Source organism: Pseudopipra pipra, chromosome 3 (assembly GCF_036250125.1).
Source record: "Pseudopipra pipra isolate bDixPip1 chromosome 3, bDixPip1.hap1, whole genome shotgun sequence".
Classification (NCBI taxonomy): Eukaryota; Metazoa; Chordata; class Aves; order Passeriformes; family Pipridae; genus Pseudopipra; species Pseudopipra pipra.
The window spans coordinates 33115882-33137733 of record NC_087551.1 but is presented as its reverse complement, the minus strand read 5'-3'; the positions used below and the strand labels follow the sequence as shown (position 1 = coordinate 33137733).

General features: G+C 38.3%; 1 protein-coding gene across 7 annotated transcripts in view; it reads left to right on the top strand.

Moving 5' to 3' along the window:
• Nucleotides 1-10599, top strand: part of BIRC6 (baculoviral IAP repeat containing 6) — a 170976-nt gene extending 160377 nt beyond the window's left edge. For all 7 annotated transcript variants that reach the window (XM_064648546.1, XM_064648544.1, XM_064648542.1 and 4 more), the window contains 5 exons: nt 403-564; nt 1089-1166; nt 5679-5867; nt 8025-8159; nt 9199-10599. In XM_064648546.1, the coding sequence (XP_064504616.1) occupies nt 403-564; nt 1089-1166; nt 5679-5867; nt 8025-8159; nt 9199-9378 (744 nt within the window). In that variant the 3' untranslated portion in view covers nt 9379-10599. The remainder of the gene's footprint in view (nt 1-402; nt 565-1088; nt 1167-5678; nt 5868-8024; nt 8160-9198) is intronic.
• The last annotated feature ends 11253 nt before the right edge of the window (nt 10600-21852 follow it).

The window sequence follows — 21852 nt, the reverse complement described above, 5'->3', positions numbered from 1 at the left end:
ACTTTAATTTTGTTTCTCCATTATGGTCAAAGTGTATCTTTGCCTGTGACCATTTAAGTGGTAGGCAGTAGGTATGAAGAAGTACCACAGAGTGTCTCTGTATACAGAGTGTCTCTGGACCAGAGGAAACATTCTGTTAATAGCATCCAATATGGAGAAGAGTTTTACCTCCTTCTGTCTTGCTTTCCATTTGTAATCTGGAAAAAGGAATGTTCACAAAGGCTTCACTTACCCACAGTATCAAAATGAACAGAATGACAGCCTGTGTATGGTTATGATGTCTAATAATATTTTCTGCTAAGTACCATGTGGAAATAAAATGCTTCATGTAATTTATCAAATCTCAACTGTGTGACAAATAAAAGGATAGAGGGGGTTAAGAGTTTTTCTTTTTTTTAACAGGTTCTCATTACTGGTCCTGCAGACACCCCTTACGCAAATGGTTGCTTTGAATTTGATGTGTATTTCCCACAAGACTATCCTAATTCCCCCCCACTTGTGAATCTGGAAACAACTGGAGGCCACAGCGTGAGATTTAATCCAAACCTCTACAATGATGGCAAGGTAGGTCAACTTGGTTCCTGTGTTAGAGTAACAAGCCTTAAGGTATGCCAGAGGAGGTTTAGGAGGAATTTCTCCACATTAGGAGGAATTTCACCACAGAAAGAGTGATTAGACATTAGAGTGGACTGCCAGAGGAGTCCATTGGTATGCCAGAGGAGGTTTAGGAGGAATTTCTCCACATTAGGAGGAATTTCACCACAGAAAGAGTGATTAGACATTAGAATGGACTGCCTAGGGAGGTGATGGAGTCACTATCCCTGGAGATCTTTAAAAAAAGACTGGATGTGGCCCTTAGTGCCGTGGTCTGGCTGACATGGTGGTGTTTGTCCATAGATTGGACTCGATGATCTCAAAGGATCTTTTCCAACCTAATTGATTCTGTGATAGGAAACAAATTTGACTTTTAGAATGAAGTTATACAAAAGTTTATAAAAAATAAATTAATGTAATGTTAACATTCTGTGCTGTCCAAGCAGAACAGTTTTGTCATAATATTTGTGGTATTAATAACATCACTTTTTCAGGTGTGTTTAAGCATACTGAACACATGGCATGGTAGGCCAGAAGAGAAATGGAATCCCCAAACATCAAGTTTTTTGCAGGTGAGCAATTTCTTCATTCTCTTCAGGATGTCATCTAGGAGTAGTAAGTGGTCTGTTGGTCCTAAGGATTCTTTTTGTAGAATTTTTAAAGCAGAATTTTCTTCTTCAAACAAACATAAATAGGACAGAAGTCCAGAAAACACCCTTGGAACACTAGAAAAGGAACACTGTAGAGTAGAGAAGTTCTTCAAAGTGCTCTTTGAAACCAGTATTTCTTATTGGTCTTGTCTTGAAGAGCAGATCGTTCCTGCACCGGTTCTGCTCAGATGCTTTGAAGTGCTTTATTTTTTAAAATTAAAAAAAGAAGAAAAAGAAAAGATAATTCCTCCTGGAATTATCACAAGTTTTTTTATGATAAAGACAAAAGAGACTCCACATTGTGAGAGATGAGAAAGTGTAGTACACTAGTGCACACTAACTGTGCTCCTCCGAAGTCTACAAGAGGAATAAAGGTGCAGGGAGTTACAGTGTAGCTATACTGTGTTCAATAACAATTAGTGTTACATTACAGCAGAATTTATTGGGACATACAGTCCTTATAAATACCATTATAAGGACATGGAGTCCATATAATTTGCAGCTTTATTTCATAGAAATACACTGACTCATAAGCACAGGCATTAAATAAAAGTAAAGCTTCTTTCCTATGGCAGTTTCTGAATTTATTCCTTCTTTGGAGTAATTACATAGCACAAGGTACATTTTCTGTTCCAAATCCTAGAAGCCTGTACAGTTTCTGTTTCAGTATAATAGAATTACTGCGTTCAGCAGAACAGATTTCAGCTTGTTCAGGATTTGGCTGTGGAGAACTGATTGATCAGTCTCCTAAAAATTCAAGAATGATCTGTTCCAGTGTGTGAAAGTCAAGCAAGAGAGGGAGAAGGCCAGCATGGGTAAAAAAGAACTCCTGCCTAAGATCAACTGCAATAAGAAAGTACACAGAAGGCAGAAAGAGGAGATGGGCTACTTGTGAAAAATAAAAGGACATTACTCAAACATTCAGGAGAGAAATTAGGAAAACTAAAGCTCTGCTGGGCTCTAAAATGGTGAGGGATATAAAGGGGAACAAGAAGAGCTTTCTGTAAGTATACTGGCAGCAAAAGAACAAATTTTCCTTAGGCTTTCCTACTGCTCAGTGGGGCATAGAAAAGGCAGAGGTCATCTTTGCCTCACTCTTAGGGGTAAGGTTTGCTTTCACATGTCTCTGAGCCCTGACTAGGAAGGTTTTTGAGAATGAGGAGTTACAGCAGAGGAAACAATATTCAAGCTGCTTGGACCCACATGTTCTTGGAACCAAACCCAGTGCATCCAGGTTAGCTGAGGGAGCCAGCTGATATCACTGCAGAGCCATCAGCTCTCGTCTTTGACAGTCAGAACAATCAAAGGAGCTTCCTGGCAAATCTCACACTCAGCTTCAAGATCAGCAAGAGAGAGGATCTGGGGAGCTGTAAGCTGGTCAGCAAGACTTTGTGGTCCTTGGGAAGATTATGGAACAAATAATCCTGGAAGCTATTTTCAAGTACATGAAGACAAGAGAACAGGCAGTGTGGGTTTACTGGGCAGAACAGAGCTTACCCTTGCCTTCTAAAGTGAGGTGCCTGGCTTTGCACGAAGGGACAGCAGTGGATGTAGCTCACTTTGACTTCAGCAAGATACAGTCTCCCTTAGCACCTTGTAGCCAAACCGATGAGATGTGTATTCTAAGAGTTTGGAAAAGTGGCTGGACCAGTGGCAGAGATCTTACTGCTGTCTTCAATACCTGAATGGGGAAGGGATAGAGAAGATGGAGCCAGGCACCTCTTCTAGATGCAAAGCACTAGGACAAGTACCAGTTGACACAAGATGGGACATGGGAAATTTTGATGAAATGTTAGGAAAAATTTTTTCACCATGGGAGTGACAAACATTGTGATAGGTATCCAAGACTTCCTTACATACTGCAAGTCTCCCAAGATAAAATTTCTTAATGAAGAGATGAACTGCAATTTTGGACTTTAACTGTAAAATCCTTGTAGAAAGGTGGGAGTATTAGGAAGTCTTATTTTCACTAGAGTCCTTTTTTTTTTAGATTAAAGTGTTAGATTTGATTGTTAGAAATCACATGCAGCATTTGAGTTTAAAATTTAAAAGTTTTTTTCGAGATTCATTTTGAAAATAGTATGAAAACTGTTGGAAAAAGTCCCATCCCCACCATACTGGGAGAAAAACACTTTATAGCTATTACTTGGAAAACAGCTGTAGGACTAAATAAATTGCTTGGAAAGAATTAAGCACTACATGTTTTTTCTGGCTCAGAGATTGAACTATTGTCAGACCACCCAAAATACTTACGAAATTAACTTTTATAACCCAGGTAAACTGAAAGATCAGTGTAGAGTTTCTCATTCATTACAGTTATTATTCAAGGTATCAACTGCTTATTCGGGCCCAGAAAGTACAATGCTGCAGTGTCAAATTTCTCTACCATAGCTACTTAAAACAATTATATAGATCTAAAATACAAAATTTTTAAAAAGCAAAACCCAGCTAATTCCTGAAACACATAAAGGCCACAGATCACCAAAACACCTTTGGTACCCGAAGCCTCGGCCCTAGAGTACTCTGGCTTGGCTTAGCACTTTTGCATTAATGTTCTGCCTTTTTTGGTTTGCTTGCTGGAACCTGATTTGTGAGGCACATTCTGTAAGGTTTGACAGTAAATAGCCATGGCTTCTTCTAGCTGAATGCTGGGCGGGTACAGGAGACTGTGATGGTGCACACAGTATCATGTACTAGCACCTGCCTGAGGAACAAAAAAACTTGTTTGATTTTCCTTCTCAGCTCACTGAGGGATGCTACTTCGTTTTTCCCGCTGCACAGCTACGTGCCCAATCCATCAGATTGCCCTAGATTGCCCTTCTCTGCTATAATTAAAGCACAGCCACTACCCAACTACAAACTAACAAGGTGCAGTGGCACCTAAAGGAGTGAAGGAGTATTCCCACGAGATGGTAGTGGGACTGAGGTTAACCTGGGTCATTCAGCTGATTCTTGGACTGTTGCTTTGATACAAGTTACTGATTTAGCATTGTGTCTGTGGAGTGAGTACACACCGCAGAGAGTATGGAAAGCTGGAACACTTCTGTGCTGGCTTTGCAACAAGAGAAGCTCTGGGAGAATGCCACACATAAGCACAGAGCAGAACTACCTAGTTGTCAGGGCACTGCCCTGTGAAGGAACCCAAGTTTTGAATTGCCACTGGCATGGTATCTATCTGTTGTAAGCTGTACATTCTGCATCTACCAAGAAAAAGGAGGACTTTTGTCTTCCATATCCAAATTCACAAACTGGGCTGCTAAATTAGGGAATGTCTTCAAGCTTTAAATTGTATCCAGGCTGGGGGGAGAATCAGTTCCAGAAACAGCTGCCCTGACATGGATATCTTGCACCTAAGTATGCCCAGTGCTGGAAATGCCATTCCTACATCTGTAACATATCATCAGCTTTTCAATTATTGAGGAAATGTTAGTGTTCAAATCTCTGTTTTTGAATTCTTTACAGTTTTGGAACTAAGTTTGTGTGCAGAATTGTAATCCCTGAAATTGTTGCTGAGCTTGGTTCTAAGTATATAAGAAAGATCTGTCCTTCATTTAATAAAAAAGTTAGTTGACAGGGATGAATGTTTTGATACTGGAAAAATTAGCAAGCCATCAAATCATTAATATGCAGTACATATACATTTGGATTCCTAAGTGCCCTATGTATCTATTTAATTATTTGTTTTATATTAGGGATATCTGAGTGTATAGTTAAATGCCTTGTATTTATGTAAACATCTATTCCCACATGTGCTGCATCATAGAATCGAAGGAGGGAAAACTGTCATTTCCTAATCACTGAATAGTTGGTGCTTTGTTAATATAGTATTGACAACATTTTTTTTTCCTATTTAAAGAGGAATACTGAGATTTTGTTTTAATGGCATATGACACTGTTTTTTGTAAAATATGAAATGAAAGGGCTAAGAAAGAAAAAAGAAAGAAAAAATGGCAGAATATGTAGATCAAGATTAATTTCAATGGTTCACCTGGCATTTCACCTCCCTCATTCCTTTTCCATCTAGTTCTGATTTAGAGGAATTAGCAAGCTCAGCCACAGGAAAAAAAAAATCAAAATTGTTGACTGAGAACTTAACAAATACACTTTCTTTCAGAAAAGGGTACAGTCAGACATTCCTGTAAATACTGACTTGTGTTTATATTTCTATCTTTGTGTTTGTTTGGTTTGGGGGTTTTTTTGAACTGACATTTGTCATTTAATTAGTGTTCGAGCCAAATACACAGTCACAGGACTTGGTATTTTTGTATTTTTAGTGCTGGTTTCAGTTTAAAAACTTGGATGTAGCCTGTGTTACAAATGAAAGTACTTTGCAATAGAAGCGGGTTTGCACTCACATAAGGTGACCAGAATTATGTATATTTGTAAAAATATTTGGGTAGCACAATTTTAATATTTCGTTTCTTCTCTCGACAGGTGTTAGTGTCTGTCCAATCCCTAATACTGGTAGCAGAACCATATTTTAATGAACCAGGTTATGAACGATCAAGAGGTACTCCAAGTGGTACCCAGAGCTCCAGAGAATATGATGGAAATATACGACAGGCAACAGTCAAGTGGGCAATGCTTGAACAAATGAGAAATCCGTCACCGTGTTTTAAGGAGGTAGGTTTTGTGAAACACAGTAAATATTTCTCTTGTTTGAGCATTAAGAATAATGCAAATATTTGGAAACATCATGCATGAGTTTTTAGCCTGGGGCAACTGACTCAAGAGACTGAAGTGAATAAGGATGCACCTGACTTCACAGATTCTTTTCTGGGAAACGGGACTGCACACAAGTTGGGGCTGACCTGAACAGAGGATTGGTGCAGTTTGGTAGAACATGGTTCATTCAGCTCAGCTCATTCTTAATGCCGAGTGGTACCTTCTACATTGCCTGTAAAAACTGTTGATCAGGCCTACAAATGGGCACTAGTCTGCTCATTAGTCTGCATAACTAACAGGAAGTATTTTTCCAAGAAACATGAATTTGAAGTAAGTAACAGGAAACACTTCAGATATACCAAGACAGTAAGTAGAAGACTATGATAATCTTGTGACACATAATCAAATAACCTCTGCTAAGAGGTCCTTTTCTTCCAGCTAATGTAACGATATCACTTTGGCAAAAGGAGTTCTCGAAGTACAATGAGATTAAATTAATTGAAAATATAAGAAAGCAGTGGGCTCCCTGACAGTAATGCTCTGTGTTTCTTCTCACATATACAGAAATGAAGGATATGCAGTATTACAGCATTTGGTAACTGAATCCCAGGTTACTGCTGCTGCAGCTTCCTTCAAAAGAGTCTCAGCAATATTGTGCTTACTCTGCAGCTCAGCTTTTTCACTTGCTGGTATGAAAAAGGCAGCTTTTGGAAGAATGCTGGATTCCATCTGCGGCCCCATCCAAATGAAAACACATCTCTCAGATTATCTGAGTACTTCCCCGGGAGACTTGCTTGTTGTTAAGACCTCTAGGTTTTTTGTGGGGTTATCTTAGGAACCTTAACAGTGATGATCAATTCAGTAACATAAATGCAAAGGCATACTGAAAACTGAAGTCTTTCAGAACTTACATCCTGAGATCTGTTGTCTTCAAAAATCTCAGCTGTCTTCTCTTTAGTGTCTTAAATGACAGGTAGGCTGAGGAGATCTACACTGCCAGTCTTTGGGAGTTCTTCCAAGCTCCATTATGGATTTAAGGAATGCATCCAGAATTGAAGTCACACTTTCAATATGCAGTTTCTCTTTAGACAGATAGCTATATTCTCTAACCTCCGGAGGGAAAGATGATTTTGCCAATTAAGTTGCAATATTGCCAAGAACTCTCTGTGCTCAATAAAATTTGTTTGATTTTATTGTTTCTTTTACCATTCACAGTTTTAGAAAAATGTTTAGGACAAAACCAACACTAAGCAAAGTTTCACAACTTTGTGTGAGGGTTGATTGGTTGGGTTTTTTAAACGCAAACGTGTACTTAAATACCAAAATTACTCTCCAATCAAATACTTGCTCCTTCCGAAACTGTGGAAAGCTCAACTACTATTGCCTGGGAGTTCTATTGTCCCCAGAGGTGCTGCCTCTGCCTAGGGCATGTAACTGCGATTGCATCTCTTCTGTAGCAGCTGGTATGATCCTTTTTCTCTCTGCAGAAGCATGTTATGTTCCCATGCTCTTACTGTTGACAGCATTTGTGCATATCTGTTTTCTGTTCGGGCAGCCAGTGATTAGAGACAGGGGAAGACCTGTGCTTCTCTAGTAAAATAGGGTGGTGAAGGAAGCAATAAAAGCCTTAACACTGTATCTGTGTAACTGCTTGTGTGCAAACTTAAACGTCCATACATTGTGCCTTTGTAGTAAGTTCATCCTTGAACTGAAGAATGTGTGTAGCAATCTGCTATCACTTTCTCTTTTGCTTCTTGTATTCCTGGTACTCATTTACCCTGCACTCAGATAACACAAGCAACTGCTGAAATGGCAGGCTGCACACAAATCATAGGTTCACACAGACTGGAAGAGACATCCAGGCCAATGAGCTCCTCAAAACAGCATCAGCTGAATTCAGACCAGGTTCTTCAGGGCTTTTTCCAGTTGGGTCTTGGAAACCTCCAAGGACAGAAATTCCACAATTAATCTCCAGCCTGGTTCAATGCTGAATTATCCTTATACTGATTGTCTTTTTCCTTATATTCAGTTAGACCCACAGATGTCTTGCAGATTTGGTATTGTTTAAGTATATGGTTCTTCTATGCATGTTACATTGGGAATATTTTCTTGCAGGTCATCCACAAACACTTTTACTTGAAAAGAGTGGAGATCATGGCTCAGTGTGAGGAGTGGATAGCAGACATACAGCAGTACAGCAGTGACAAACGGGTAGGCAGGACTATGTCCCACCATGCAGCAGCTCTAAAGGTGAGATTTTTATAATTTCATGTCCTTTAATCCAAAGATGACAAAGGGCAATAAAATTGCTCACAGACTGAGTTTTATAATGGTGCTAATAGAAAACCCTGGCAACTTTAAAACCTATAAAGAAACCTAAGTTTCCTAATTGGTAAGAGATAAAATGTATGTGCACTCCACTTTCTCAGGTTTTTTTCTACAAGTTGGACTTTCCTTTACCACCTGTCCTGCCTGTTTTTCTATGAATACTTACATAAGATACAGAGGGGTTTTTTTGTTCGCAGTAAGGGTGGGTAGACGTTAATGATAAAGTTGCATTAGAACCAATTCCTTGCCAGAAGACAAGCTTTTAGAGTAGACAAGCACAGTTACTAAGCTGTGGTCCACTACAGCCACTTTTACCTGTGTTAACTTTAATCAAATTATAACCATTATAAATGCTTTCTGCCTTCCTAGCCAAGTATTATCATTTGTGTATGTTGTGCCTGCACAGACAACACACCTATATTTGGGATTTTTTCTTCCCCTGAGATACAAACCCCGAATTTTTAAAGGCTTCTTTTTTCTATTGCTAGACTTGCATTGTTTCAATGTGACTGGTCTTCAAAGTGAAGTTACTGTTTGTTAGTTACTGTGATCAGTATACAAATCTCTGCGTATCTGTCTCCGTAACAGATCTCATCATGAACTCTTTATGAATTTGTTTGGGCTGTATGACCTACCTAGTCCGAGCCAGTTTCTGCTGCAATCACCAAACACAAATGTGACTCAACCACAAGACAAATAGCGTAGCATTTATATTGATGCACTTGTTGGCTGCAGTTCTGTTGACTGCCTTTAATTTGTCCCTAGCAGCACTTGCTAATTATTCTGTCAATAAAAGGAAAGTACTAATCCTTCAGTATGGAGGAGAAGTTGATCCAGTCACTAAAACAGTACATTTAAACCTTTTCTACTCACTCTTTTTGTTTGTCTTATGTTGTCTGATGTTGTGAAAAGTATTGTTTTAACTATGGCCTTCTACACTGACTTCTGTTTGTATATTCAGCGTCATACAGCTCAGTTGCGGGAAGAACTTCTAAAACTTCCCTGTCCTGAAGGATTGGATCCAGACACTGACGACTCCACAGAAAAATGCAGTGCCACAACAAGCTCAGAAGAGACCATGTTGCACGAACAGGTTAAACCCAGCAGCAGTAAAGATGTCCCCACTGATTTCAAGTTATGAGTCGCATTGACATGGACTTTGTAGACACAACGGCTTTGAAGCACAAGCCAAATATGTCAATATTTGTATGTAAGAAGTTAATTATGTAATAGGTAATGAAATTGAAACTATACTATGCCCTTAAGGATATACAGTTTAATTAAAAATGATCTTTTATTTACCTGTACAAGAGTGTAAACTTTTTTGTGCTTTTATTTTTCAATTGTGAGAACCACTGATTGGTATGTTTAAAAAGTTATGTATACAAAAAATGGATAAATCACTGATATATAAGGGAAACTACCTTAGGAAAGAATGTTTACTGAATGTTTATTATTTTTTTTTACTTGTAGAGTGAGGGCGGTTGTAACAAAGAATATATATTGGTCATTCTTACAGCTACTATTTAAAGTCAGAAAATTTTCACTGAATTTGATAGATTTTACGTTTGGCCATATATTCATGCTCATATTTGATTCTAAAGAAAACCTCCTGTATACTTCAATAAACGTTAAATGGACATGATCCCTCTTTTATGATTTACTGGTACATTTTTTAAATAAACTGCCATAAAATACATTCTAGCTGAAGACTTGCACTTGTATGACTGAATTCATTACAGTCAACATACTTAATTTTATGCATACTAAATCTAAAATGCAGATGAAATAAATGCATATGGTTTTACCTCATGCCAAAATTTGGACTTCTGAATTCATCTTTTTTTGGCTATTTTATGCAAACTAACAGTATTCTAAATTTCTTAAGGGCTATTCTGGAACAAAGTCTTTACTGTATTGAAATGTCTGATTTTTACATAATCAACTGTACTCTTAATTGCTGACAGGGGCTAGCAACATGCCACGCAGGACTCCAGTGTTCTGTAGTTCCTACTGTATAGACTTATTTCCAGTTTTATACTTGCAGCCACAGATCCCTAACTAAAAAGGGTAACAGATTTGCTTGACTTAATAATCAAGTCTCGCTTTTAACATAACATGCATTGCTATCACTGTTCTTAATTTTTGAGTAGTCCTTGGAGGACTAAAAAATTAGTACTGGTGTTACCTCAGACTAATGATCTGTTGTATGATAAATACTACAAATCAGGCAAAACCGAAGGGTTTTTGTTTTCTATTTGTTCTTTGTTTATAAGTATCACGCTGGAATTTTTTCACTTTTTGTTTTACAATGTATTATTTCTAATCATTAAAAATGGCACCAACTGAGGTTGTGTTCTTATGCTGATGGTTAACAGTTAGTTCTGATAGTCCTGACCAAAATCCAATTTTTCTGTTCTGTTGATGTGTTGTGTTAATCCAAGGCCTGTCCTGATTGTACATACCTCTCAAAATACCAACTTAGCGACGTCTGTGTAACTTCAGGGGATCCTTAATCAAAAAGCAAAACAAGCAGCTCTGTGCCAGAATTGCTGGTAAATACATGAAACAAAGAGCATATGCCACATAGTCAGTGTTAGAACTTCAGTGTTACAACAGCACTGCATTTTTATAGACTGGATTTTACTTACTTTCTATTACTGTACAAAGTGACTGTGATACTCCTGTAAAGGCTCCAAAAGCAAAATTACCCACTGACTTCCAATTATATTTAAGTTAGGAGTTTCCATTAAAGCTCTGCACTTATGCCTAAACCGTCTGCCTACAGGAGCGTAGTCTTTTTATAAAATCCTGGCACTCATACCAAAACCAAATGTATCAAACCTGAAGCTCCTCTTAAAAAGTGAAGAGTTTTTTCTCTACCACTAAAATGCAACATTGAAACAAAAAGTACTGAACATGCATTGATTTGACATGAGGAGGGTGGCTAACATGATTGTGCCTCCATCTCTGGTATGTATTTATGGTTTCATAGCAATGCTAATGTGAAGTCACTGCTGCTTAATTAAGCAAATGTAAACAGCTGCATGGGATATTAAACTCTAATTTGTATCCACATACCAATTATCCATTTTTTGCTCTAACACGAGCTAAAATGGTATTGTACCAAATTATTGCAGAGATTCAATCCTTAATAACTTGCAACTGTGTTACAGTCTACTAAGTAAATTGTGAACTTGGCAACAGATACAAAATACTTATTTTCAGGTTTTTATATACATAAGGTAGCTATGCTACCTTGCAGTAACATCACAGTAAATCCAATGAGGTGTGTAGACTCATCTCTTACCATTTTATCAAACTGAATAGAAACTTGTATAGATAGATCACAGTTTCTAACTATCCATTCAAGTCCTGTGTTTTAACTGTTAAGCTGATTTTGTAGAAAATGTTTTAAAAAATAACAGAAATTATTTTCAGAAGGCCAAAGGGCAGTAAACTGCTAGTTAGATCGTTATGGAATTTCACTCCATGTTTTTTGGTGCTGCCTTTGGCCCAAGATTCACTGCTGACACTACAGTTGCTGTGCAGTGTAGTGTGGGACATTACCAGCCATTGGAATTGCTGTAGCCACTCTGCCAGAGGAAGAGCACACCACAGAGTAAGTGAGGAATGTTTCCTGATGCATCACAGACAACAATGCCAAGCTTTTCTGACTGATTCAACTGCACTGTCTACGGGAGAGGAAACAACTTGGCCCATCTATGAGACCCTGTGCTCCATGAGAGCAAACCCCTTATTACACTGATTGCTGCACATAAAGGACTGTTCTGTTCTGCAGTTGTAGGCACAGTACTCTTTGCATATGGACATGAATGATGGTACCTCTGCAACACTGGGTGGTTTCCTCTGGAATTTCCTTTGGGTAAAAGATGTTCATAAATGTATGGATTAATGCTCCTCTGTAATTCTACCACTCCTATACAGGAAAAAACAAATATGACAATCTAGGGAAAAAAAAAAACAAAAAAGAAATTTGAAACATAAGAAAGCTGTAAAAGACTTCCAAGTTTCAGTCCAGTAATTACATGTTAAATGTTTAGGTACTAGCAGAATAAAGTATGTGTGACTATAGATTGACAAGATCTACAGCAGCCTGTTTGGCCTTGTTAGTTGGGCTTTTTTAACATTTTTCTTCTGTAAATCTTTTACATAAGTTCAAGGTAGATACTGTACATGTCTGCTAGCCTGGTGAGGAGACTCTTATTGCAGCAGGTAAAATTGTGCTGACACAGGTAAGGCACTGGACTACGGATAAGTTCTAGGGAGCATCAGTGTGGGTCTGCCAGTGCTGTGATTGGATGATGGTGTATTAAAGAGCAGTAGAACTTCAATTCTTTGCTTTAAAAAGTAAATAAAAAGAAAGCTCCCATACAATACAGGAAACATACTATACTACTTTTGATGGCTCTATCAAATAGGGCATTCAGTTTCTGGCAGGATCACATTGTTAAGAAAACATTACTACAAAATGATCTTTCTTTCCACACAACATTGTAATCCATTACCTTTCTTCCCCAAAATGTTTCTGGTGGTACATAAAGAAATGTTCTGTTGTACATCCTGAGGCAAACAACTTGATAACAAACAGCTATATTATTAATTTACCCTGTATACCCATAAATACCTGAACACAAACCCAGCTAACCTACATTTAAGCCAGGACTATACTGTGTTATTCTGATACCTGTGAAAGATAATTATTTAGCCTTAGGTTTTTAGTTGGAGCTTCTCAGGCATGTCTTTTTCATTTTTTACCTCCATGCTGCCTTTGTATTAGTGTGTTTTACAAATGTTCTTTTCTTGTTTCCTTCTTTGTTTCTTCAAAAGCCAGCCACCACTATGTGGACTTGCCTCCCTGGAATGTCAACTCTCTATAGAAAACAGAAACTAAAAGCATTTTTCAATGGAAAGGAGACACAGATTTGTATTTATCTTACCATAAGGAACGATTATAGGGTATAGAAGTTATTTCAGATTTATCCTCCCAATTTTTTTTTTACCATGCATATGCAAAGACACATATGTATTTTTATGTATAAATGCCTCTACTCTGGCAGTTATTTGTCTTGAAAAAGTTTTCTGAGCTTTATTTTTCCTCTGCTTTTCCATAGATAGTGACAGCATTAGTTGGAACATACAGCTGTTTATATCGCAACATGAGCTTTCTGAAATACATTGAACTGAGTGGGGGAAAAAATAAGCTCCACAATTACTGGAATGAATCACAGGTAAAAATATTTCCTTCTCCAGAAATTTTGTTGTTGCCGTTGTTTTATTCTCCTAGACCATGAATGCAGAAAATACAGTATTGTATCGTATTGAATTGCTATAGCAGAGCTCTCAAATAATCTCACCACTGCCTGTATTTATAATAACGGCTCAGAGAAAACAATTCCCAAACTACAATGCTCCATCTTGATTGAGAGAGTTTGTGACCTGTCATCTCCGCCAGCTGCAATCTCTTCTCTGTGCATCTTGCCTCAGAGCCAAGATTTGGCTCTCAAAAAGTAATAACCTGGTCCACTTAGTTCTCCAGGTGTATTAATGCAATATATCCTTTGCGTTGAGTGCCTGTAATATATGTATCATTTAATGATACAACATCACCCTCAAATGCTAGAGTTGGTAACGTTTCTATAATTCATATAGCAAAATTTTGTATTTAAGGTTGTTTAGTTAAAAGCCCAGAAAGGGAAGAAGCAGATTCCTTATCAGTCAGAGACCATACAGGGCATCTAACAGCCCTGCTTCTGATGGCAAAATAGCTGAGTTCATTTTGGGAACCAATGCAAGCAGAGCCCTAGGAAAATGTGGGAATAAGAAAAAGCATGTTATTGCTGCCCTCAAAGACATTTAGGAATGGAGCAACTGTGGTGAGGCATATAACAGAAGTTGTTAAACCTTGAGAGTAATGCCCAAAATTATACTTAAACCAAGTATAAATGTATATTTGCAAAAATAACAAGCAGGCTGATCTAGTGAGTTCACTAGACTAGCTAGTCAAACATGGTTTTCCATGAGGAACATGCTTCTCAAACATACTGCATTTAAAAACCTGCAGATGCTTTCCTGTTACCACTCTTGGACTCCATACTTTCAGCTTAACCTCTTACTGCATTTTTTTTTTATTTATTTGTCCTGAACCTTCATTTATTGTTCTCTTTCTCACCTACCAGCCCCCATCCAGACATGCACAAAGCCATCAGTAGTTCATAAACTCTGTGCATAAAGCTGTTTGAGAGCAAACAACCATATCCAAGTCCCTGATACCAAACATATAAACATATATTAAAAAAATAAGCCCCCAAAACAAGAAAATGAAAGCAAACTAAAAATCTCATAATAAAAAGAAATTCAATTTGCCTTTATTAAAGACTGCCTCTGTTGCTTCAGTAAGGGTTTTCTTATTTACCAGGAAAGCAAATGGGAAAAGCAGAACATAAGGGTTTTTTCCCTCCATCTTTTCTATTTTTGTTCAGGTATTTAAACAAGCATGTGATTTAGAAACAGAATGCCAACAAAAAATGTTTTGCAATCTACTTCTAAGCAGTGGCTTGGATGTCTCCAGAAGTCCTTGAAACTCTTAAGTTTCCAGCCATGGAAAACCTTTGCCCATACCTAAATTAGCAATAAGCACATCAGTGCAAAGTTCTAGGACTTCTTCAGTCAAAATTTCTTCATTTATTCTGGAGTTTTCAATAGTAAACTTATTTCTACAACTATTTTAAGCAGCTTGTAAGAAGGTGACAATGAGTTGGATGCTGTACAACTGTACAGCAGTCTTAGCTAGATTCCAGTGCAGCACAATTCTAAGCCTAGAATATGACAGCAACTCTAAACACTGCACAAGGGATAACCAGTGTGGTTAATTCAGGATGTAACAAGGCCACCATCATTACATATGTACAACCAGCCTAGCCAAGTACCAGCATTCTCATATTAGAGAATCCAGGATGCCAGATCCCTGCACACAATGGCTGGGAACAGTCCTGTGGGATGCAAGTCCCTGCCTCCATCCTGGCTGTAGCTACAGTTCAGGCTCTCCTGAAAACCTTGCAAATGTTTGCTGTCAGTGTACTGTGGCAATGATTTAAGAGGAAATGGAGGCAACATGGGAGATCAAAACCTAATAGCCAACAGCAGGATTGCTGGAAAGGAAATGATGTGGTTGCCAACAGGACCCATCCTCTCAACTACCAAGTTGTCACCGTGCAAGTCTCAGCTGGAATTTGAAGCGGTTTCAACCAGAGAAACTTGGTGTTATAGCTGAAATTCACAGGGGCTGGCCTCCAGCTCAGTAGTAGTCACAAGAGAAATCTTGCAACCATCTGGCTGGATGGATTTGGCCATAGTGTGTGGGATTCTGACTAAGTCCCAGAGCACTACAGAAGCCACAAACTAGGGGAAAAAAATTCAAATTCACTTCAACACATCTCCTGGTTGCCTCACGGTCACTAAAGGCAACAGAGCGTGCAGGCAGGTCACACTGAAACACCTGTTCTAATACACGTCCCCTGGGAACACGTCACACGTCCTCCAATACACGTCACCAGCGAATGGTGACCGAAGCAAAGGTACTCCAAAGAACACAATATCATTTTGTATCTGCACTGCCTACTGATGTGTTAGACCTCCTTCCACTCTTTTGTAGCTGTTCCTCTGAGGAAATCATTCTTGATAGGAAACAAATAGCCAGATGAACAAACAACACACAGCAAGGAACTGAACATCAATAACCTGTATCAGAGGAGAAGCCAAGCCATTTAAACAAAGAACAGGAGAACAACAGTACATGGCTCCAGATAAACAACTGTGTAATTCAGAAAAGATGGTTCTATCTTGAAGAGCTCTCAAGAGTCTGTACTGCTAGCAGAAATCAATGAAGGATAGTGCTGAAATTTCTAGATTGCATATAGAGAATACAGTAGAATGCTAAATTCAATGTATGCCTAATGGAAGACATGGATTAATCATCTGAATAAAAATAACACAGTTGAAGTGCTTGTTGTGATACTGCTGTCTTCCTGAAACGTTAGTATGACTTGTGTAAGTGTATTTTTAATCACTACCTTAAATATCCTTTTGCTTTTACTTGTAAATGTGATTTCAGGCACAGAAGCCAGCAGCAAGTGATTTTCCATTGCCAAGTGTGCCCTCCAAGACAGTTGTCCAGTCAATGTCACTAAGGACAAGCCATGGCTGTAAATTCATCCAGTTTTCATTTTTCCCTGATAGTTCATTTTCCTCGTTTCGACACACTGACCTTTTAGGCATCAGAGTTCCACTGAGGTAGCAGAACAGTGCTCAGTGCCCAGCATTCTTCACAGCCTGCACTTAAGCTGGTCGGAATCTGAGATCCCACAGCAAAGCTTGTTTCATCTGCCATACAGTTGTTCTCTTTTTATTCCCAAACATTACATCCTGTGAATGATGCAAAGTCTCCATGCAGATTCAATTGCCAGCAGTGTTCACCTCAACTTTTGTCTTTTTTTTAATCAGAGTGAATTTGTTCCATAAGCCCCCCTGTAAAAAAAAAAAAAATGCCACTAATCACATTTTTCTCAACTTTAAATATTTCCATAATTGAATAGCTTTTGCCCTAATGGCCTTTGGGGTTTAGTTCAGTTTGCATATATAAAGAAAATATTTCAAAATTCTTATTCAGCATCATCTTCTCATCTTAGTTTAGGCCTTTGTGTATTACTCATTATTTATATGACATTTAAGGAAAAATACAGCTCTGTATGAAGCTAGAGGAAATGTTTCTCAAGTGTCATTTTAAGGCATGTATCAGAAAGGGTGATTTTCTCTGTGCTTTCCTGTTAAAATACTATTTCACCATTTGTATGACTGTTCTGTATACTAAGTTCTCTGCCCAAAGTCAATTGTGTTATAGAATCTTAGGAATGCTGACCAGGAGGGGCAGCTGGAGGCAGTCATCCTTTAGCCTGCTCTTCCCCAGACCAAACATGTACCTTCCTCAGTGACTTTGGCTACTCATGGAATATGTGATCTAGGTCTTCTGCAATCATGACAGTTTAGACTCTGTGCTTCAAGCTAATTGCTTTCTCCCTCTTGTCTCTAGTTCCAGTTACACAGTGATGTTGCCATGGATACCCAGCGTTTATCGCTTCCTTCAGTTACAAAACGTAATTTGTACGTTATAATTTACTCAAAACCAAAACCATTTTGCAATAGCTTGAAGAAAATAAGGAGGAAAACTGAGCAAACTGAGCATAGGTCATGTTTCACTTTTAAAAGGCTGGCCATTTCCACGTTCTCTCATACTTGCAGTAAAACCATTAATCATCATAAACTCATTTTGTCTAAAAGCAGAGGTAATACATTTTTCCATGTAAATCACTTCACTGCCATGACAGAATGACGTCAGAGAATCTAAATAGGTGATCTAATAAATTTTCCTTTTGGAACATTGTATAGCATTAAAAGAGGGGGTGCACACTCCAGGGCTTGGAGAGAGAGGGGACATGATTGATGTCAGCTGCTAGTGAATAAAATTTGGTTTTAATTTTCATGAAGTAGACCTAAATACTATATTGACACAGACACACTTTTACAGACTAAGAAAGTGTACACACAGCTTAATAATGGTGCAGCAAGTACACGAGACCTTTCTAGAACAAAAATCAAGCTCCAGCTAATAGTTTGTAAAAGATTATTAACATAATAATTAACTTTGCAAATTATAATTTCATTCCTTATTTTAAGCAGAATTTTTGAAATTCAGGGCTTCATGTTCACCATTTGCACATGTAAAATATAGTTGAACACAAATTCTTTAAACTGAAATTAGCTTTGCATCTAATTTGCCTATGTGCTTAAGAATTCTCAAACAATGAAGCAGTAGTATAGGAGAGAAAGGGAATTTTATTTCTTCGCCCCAAAAGCAACCAACCTTGTCCAAAATTGCAGTCTATACCTTAAGCAAAATGCAGCTATTTTCTGAAATCCTACAGTAGCATGGTAGAACAAATACATATATGGCATCACAGAAAACGGAAGGACTGGGACCAAACTTAGAAGTCAAAGCTCCCAACTTCTTTATGAAAGATTTCTCCAGATCAGCCTTAGGAAGAAATTACCAACTTTGTTTTTCATCTATTTTCCCCCAAGGAAAAAAGAGCAAATAGGAAAAAAAAAAAAAGTTTGAATCAAACCAATCTTTCACATAGCTTTAATCCCTCCTCCTCAGTGTAGCCATGGGTATCCTCAGTTCACAGCTCTGCTGGGTAAGGCAGAGCAGTTCTCTTTCCACACAGCCGATCTGATGAGAGGTGTGTGACAGCCCACACACAACAGCTGCAATGAAGGAAGCAAGTCCCTCTTAAATCATCTATTTCCTACATGGATAAAATGGAAAGCTGGATATCCCCTCAGCATTCATCCAGCTCTTAAAAAGGGCCCCATGGGGCTGTAGCTCTATCAGCTCCTTTAAAGCCAGGTTTTTGCACGCAAGACTTTTATCTTCACTTAGAAATTAGATACCCCAAAGAAACAAATACCATCATGCAAAACACCTAATTTGGGCAAAAGAGAACTAACACTTAAAAGTATGAATTGGTTCACTATTTTTTTTCTTTTCATGTACAAATTATACTTCAGCACCTGACTCCAAAGGCAAAGCAGTTTTGTTGGGGCAGTTTATTTCTGTAAAATGGTTAACACAAACATTGTAATTATCCATTTCATCCTAAAGCACAGCACACAGCCATATGAGATGGAATGACTTGAACTAACAGATCACTGCTGTGTGGATGAGGATGGTCTCCAGCACTTCAGAGCTGCACTCCTGCAGCTGAGCTCTGGTGCTCATCTGACCACAGCCATCACTGTGACAGTGTCATGCTCAACTTGACAAAATCTGCCTGTACAAAGATGAACCTGTCAGGAACTGCAGCCTCCAAGGAATGGAGAGGGCAGTGTGGAAGGAGGGAAGGCAGAAGGGCAGGGTGTTGAGACCTCTCAATTCAGAGGCAGTGAGCTCTTTGGCCAGCTCAGCTGCTCATGCCAGTAAAGCCCCAGCTCTTCTGCTCTGCCAATTACTCTAGGTGTGCTCTGAAAGTTTTAGGGTAAGGCATATCATTAACATGCCCTTGCATCAGAAAAACCTTAGCACACAGTACAGGAAAAAACAAACAAACAAACAAAAAACCCAAAAAAACCCGTCACCAGTAAAGCCTCCTAAATGTACACAGAAAACAGTAATCTTTCTTCTTCCATGTTTCTGCATACTGTCCAAGAATCCTACTGCCTCCCATATGACACATTAAAACAAAAACCAACCACCTTAGGGACAACAAATCTTGTTTTTCCTCTTACCCTTCATAAAGGGAGATTGTATTTCCATAGTTGTACCCAAGTGCAAGCCCCCTGATCATGACAGAGACGCAAAATCAAATGAAATAACTCTGCTTTGTTCTGACAGGTATGGCATAGTGTCTTTCCTGCTGATGAGTTTTGGTAAGCTTCATTAATTTGTCAATACTGAAAGAAAAGAAAGGAAATAGATTAATGTGCAATATCAAGTGGTTTGGATTATCTATAATTGCATAATGGTTTCCTGGCATCTTGGAGGATGCCACCTTAAATGAGAACAACCCTTGGTAGCAATCTGGGTGGTACAACTCCCCAAACAGAATCTTTACTGCTGACTTTCAAGAGACTCAAAACAGAATCAGATCCAAAAAAACACTGACTCCAATATTAATTCCTCTCACTAAAACATTTTAAACTCAGTGTTCTCAAGTGCTGTTTCCCTGTGTGATTCCCTTTGTCAATTCACAGATTTTTCCTATTCACTTATCTTGCTCTCACTGCAAAGACTATTATCAACTTTTCCATTGTTTTTCCCTTCTGCATTCTCCTTGCTCATGCATAGCTTGACTTCTGCCTTTTAAAAAATGGTCTCTTCTGATAATGTGAGACTCTGCACTTCGGGCTATTGAAGTAGCATTTAGAACTTCCCTTATATTTGGATGCCCAATTCTCTTAACTCATATAGTATTTTCTAGGTTAACAGTAAAAACTTCACCATTTTTTCCTGAAATGGCATCCTAAATGTGTTCCATCTGCATTATTTTTTCAAGCTATTTACCTTTCTGCCCCTTTTAGGATGAAAATATACAATGGAATTCAGTAATTGAAACAGTGATTCACCCGAAAAATATATTAATATCATGTTTAAATGATAATGACAGTAGTAACATAAATGAAAAGGGAAATGTATGCACATATTTTCCATTTTGCATTCAATGTTGGAACCTTGTATTTACTTTAAGAAAACTGAGTATTCAAACTATTGTATTCCTTGATGTTGATAAAGATAGTATGTTTTTTAAATTCATAATGAGGCCCACTATCCTCTAAAGCCATGCTAAAAGCTGACAAATTAAACCTGCCAGATATGGATATATTAAATTCCTTCTAATTCCCTCAACCTACTGCATGCAGAAACCAGTTACATTTTTTTTAAACTCTTGTGTGCATATGTATCTCACTCTAACAATTTTCTGCCAGGTGCATTGCAGTAAGTCAAAGAATAACATTTAACAATTTGTAAAACTGTACTATGCAGCATTTCCTCTGTTTCTGATATGCCAGTGACTGCACTGCAGAACTGCTCTAACCACTGCACTACAGGTGACAACATGCTGATATCTTATTTAAATTCTCAAAGGGCACCATCTGCCCTGTATTTGAGCTACAAGGCTGAAATGCTCTTTATTTCAAGACAAACAAGAGGTGTCTTAGAGAAAAGCCTGTAAATTTAGTGGTGGAGGAAAGAACACAGACTAGGTTTCATTTGCTTAGAAAATGCTATTGCATCCAAAGAAACAAAGCAGACTTCAAAAGAGTATTGGTCAACCACTGAACCTTTTGTCCAGGTGCTTAACCTCTACCAGTAATGCTGCCATAGCTTAACAGAAGGTTCTGCCCAAACATGACTCTCAGCACAAAATGCTACCATTAATAATTATTTTCTTTGTCAGTAACAATAATATATCAGACTTTTTATATGTCCTCGCTCTCCCCTTATTCATCACCTCCTGAACAAGACACTAGAGCTCTTAATACACACATATGTAAAGTGGTACAGTGTGATCACTCAGCTAGCAATATCCATTTCCATTGCCTATTTACCCTTTCCTCCACAAACACATTCATGCCATCTTTCACACTGCATTATGGACAAACTAAAACAAACCCCCTCCAGGCTTGTCTGTAATGCCACTTCTCAACACTCTTTTTCTCATCCTTTTCCAGTATCTACCATGACAGCTCCTGCAACCTACTGATTGTATATATGTGGAGGGTTTGCAGCAATTTCTGTCATTTATGTAGCACTCAGATCTTTTCACTAAAAAGATAAAATCCAACAAGATGCAGCTGTTCACACAGCTGACTTATGAAAAGATTGTTTTCTCTACCTTTTACCACATTATCTCTCCACAGCCTCTCCAAGTACATCTTATAACAACTCTTATCTTCCTATCTTAAACACTGAAAGAGTTCTTATCAGGTCGTGCAATGCCCTAATAGGCCTTAACAAGCCTGACCAGCACCATCTGGG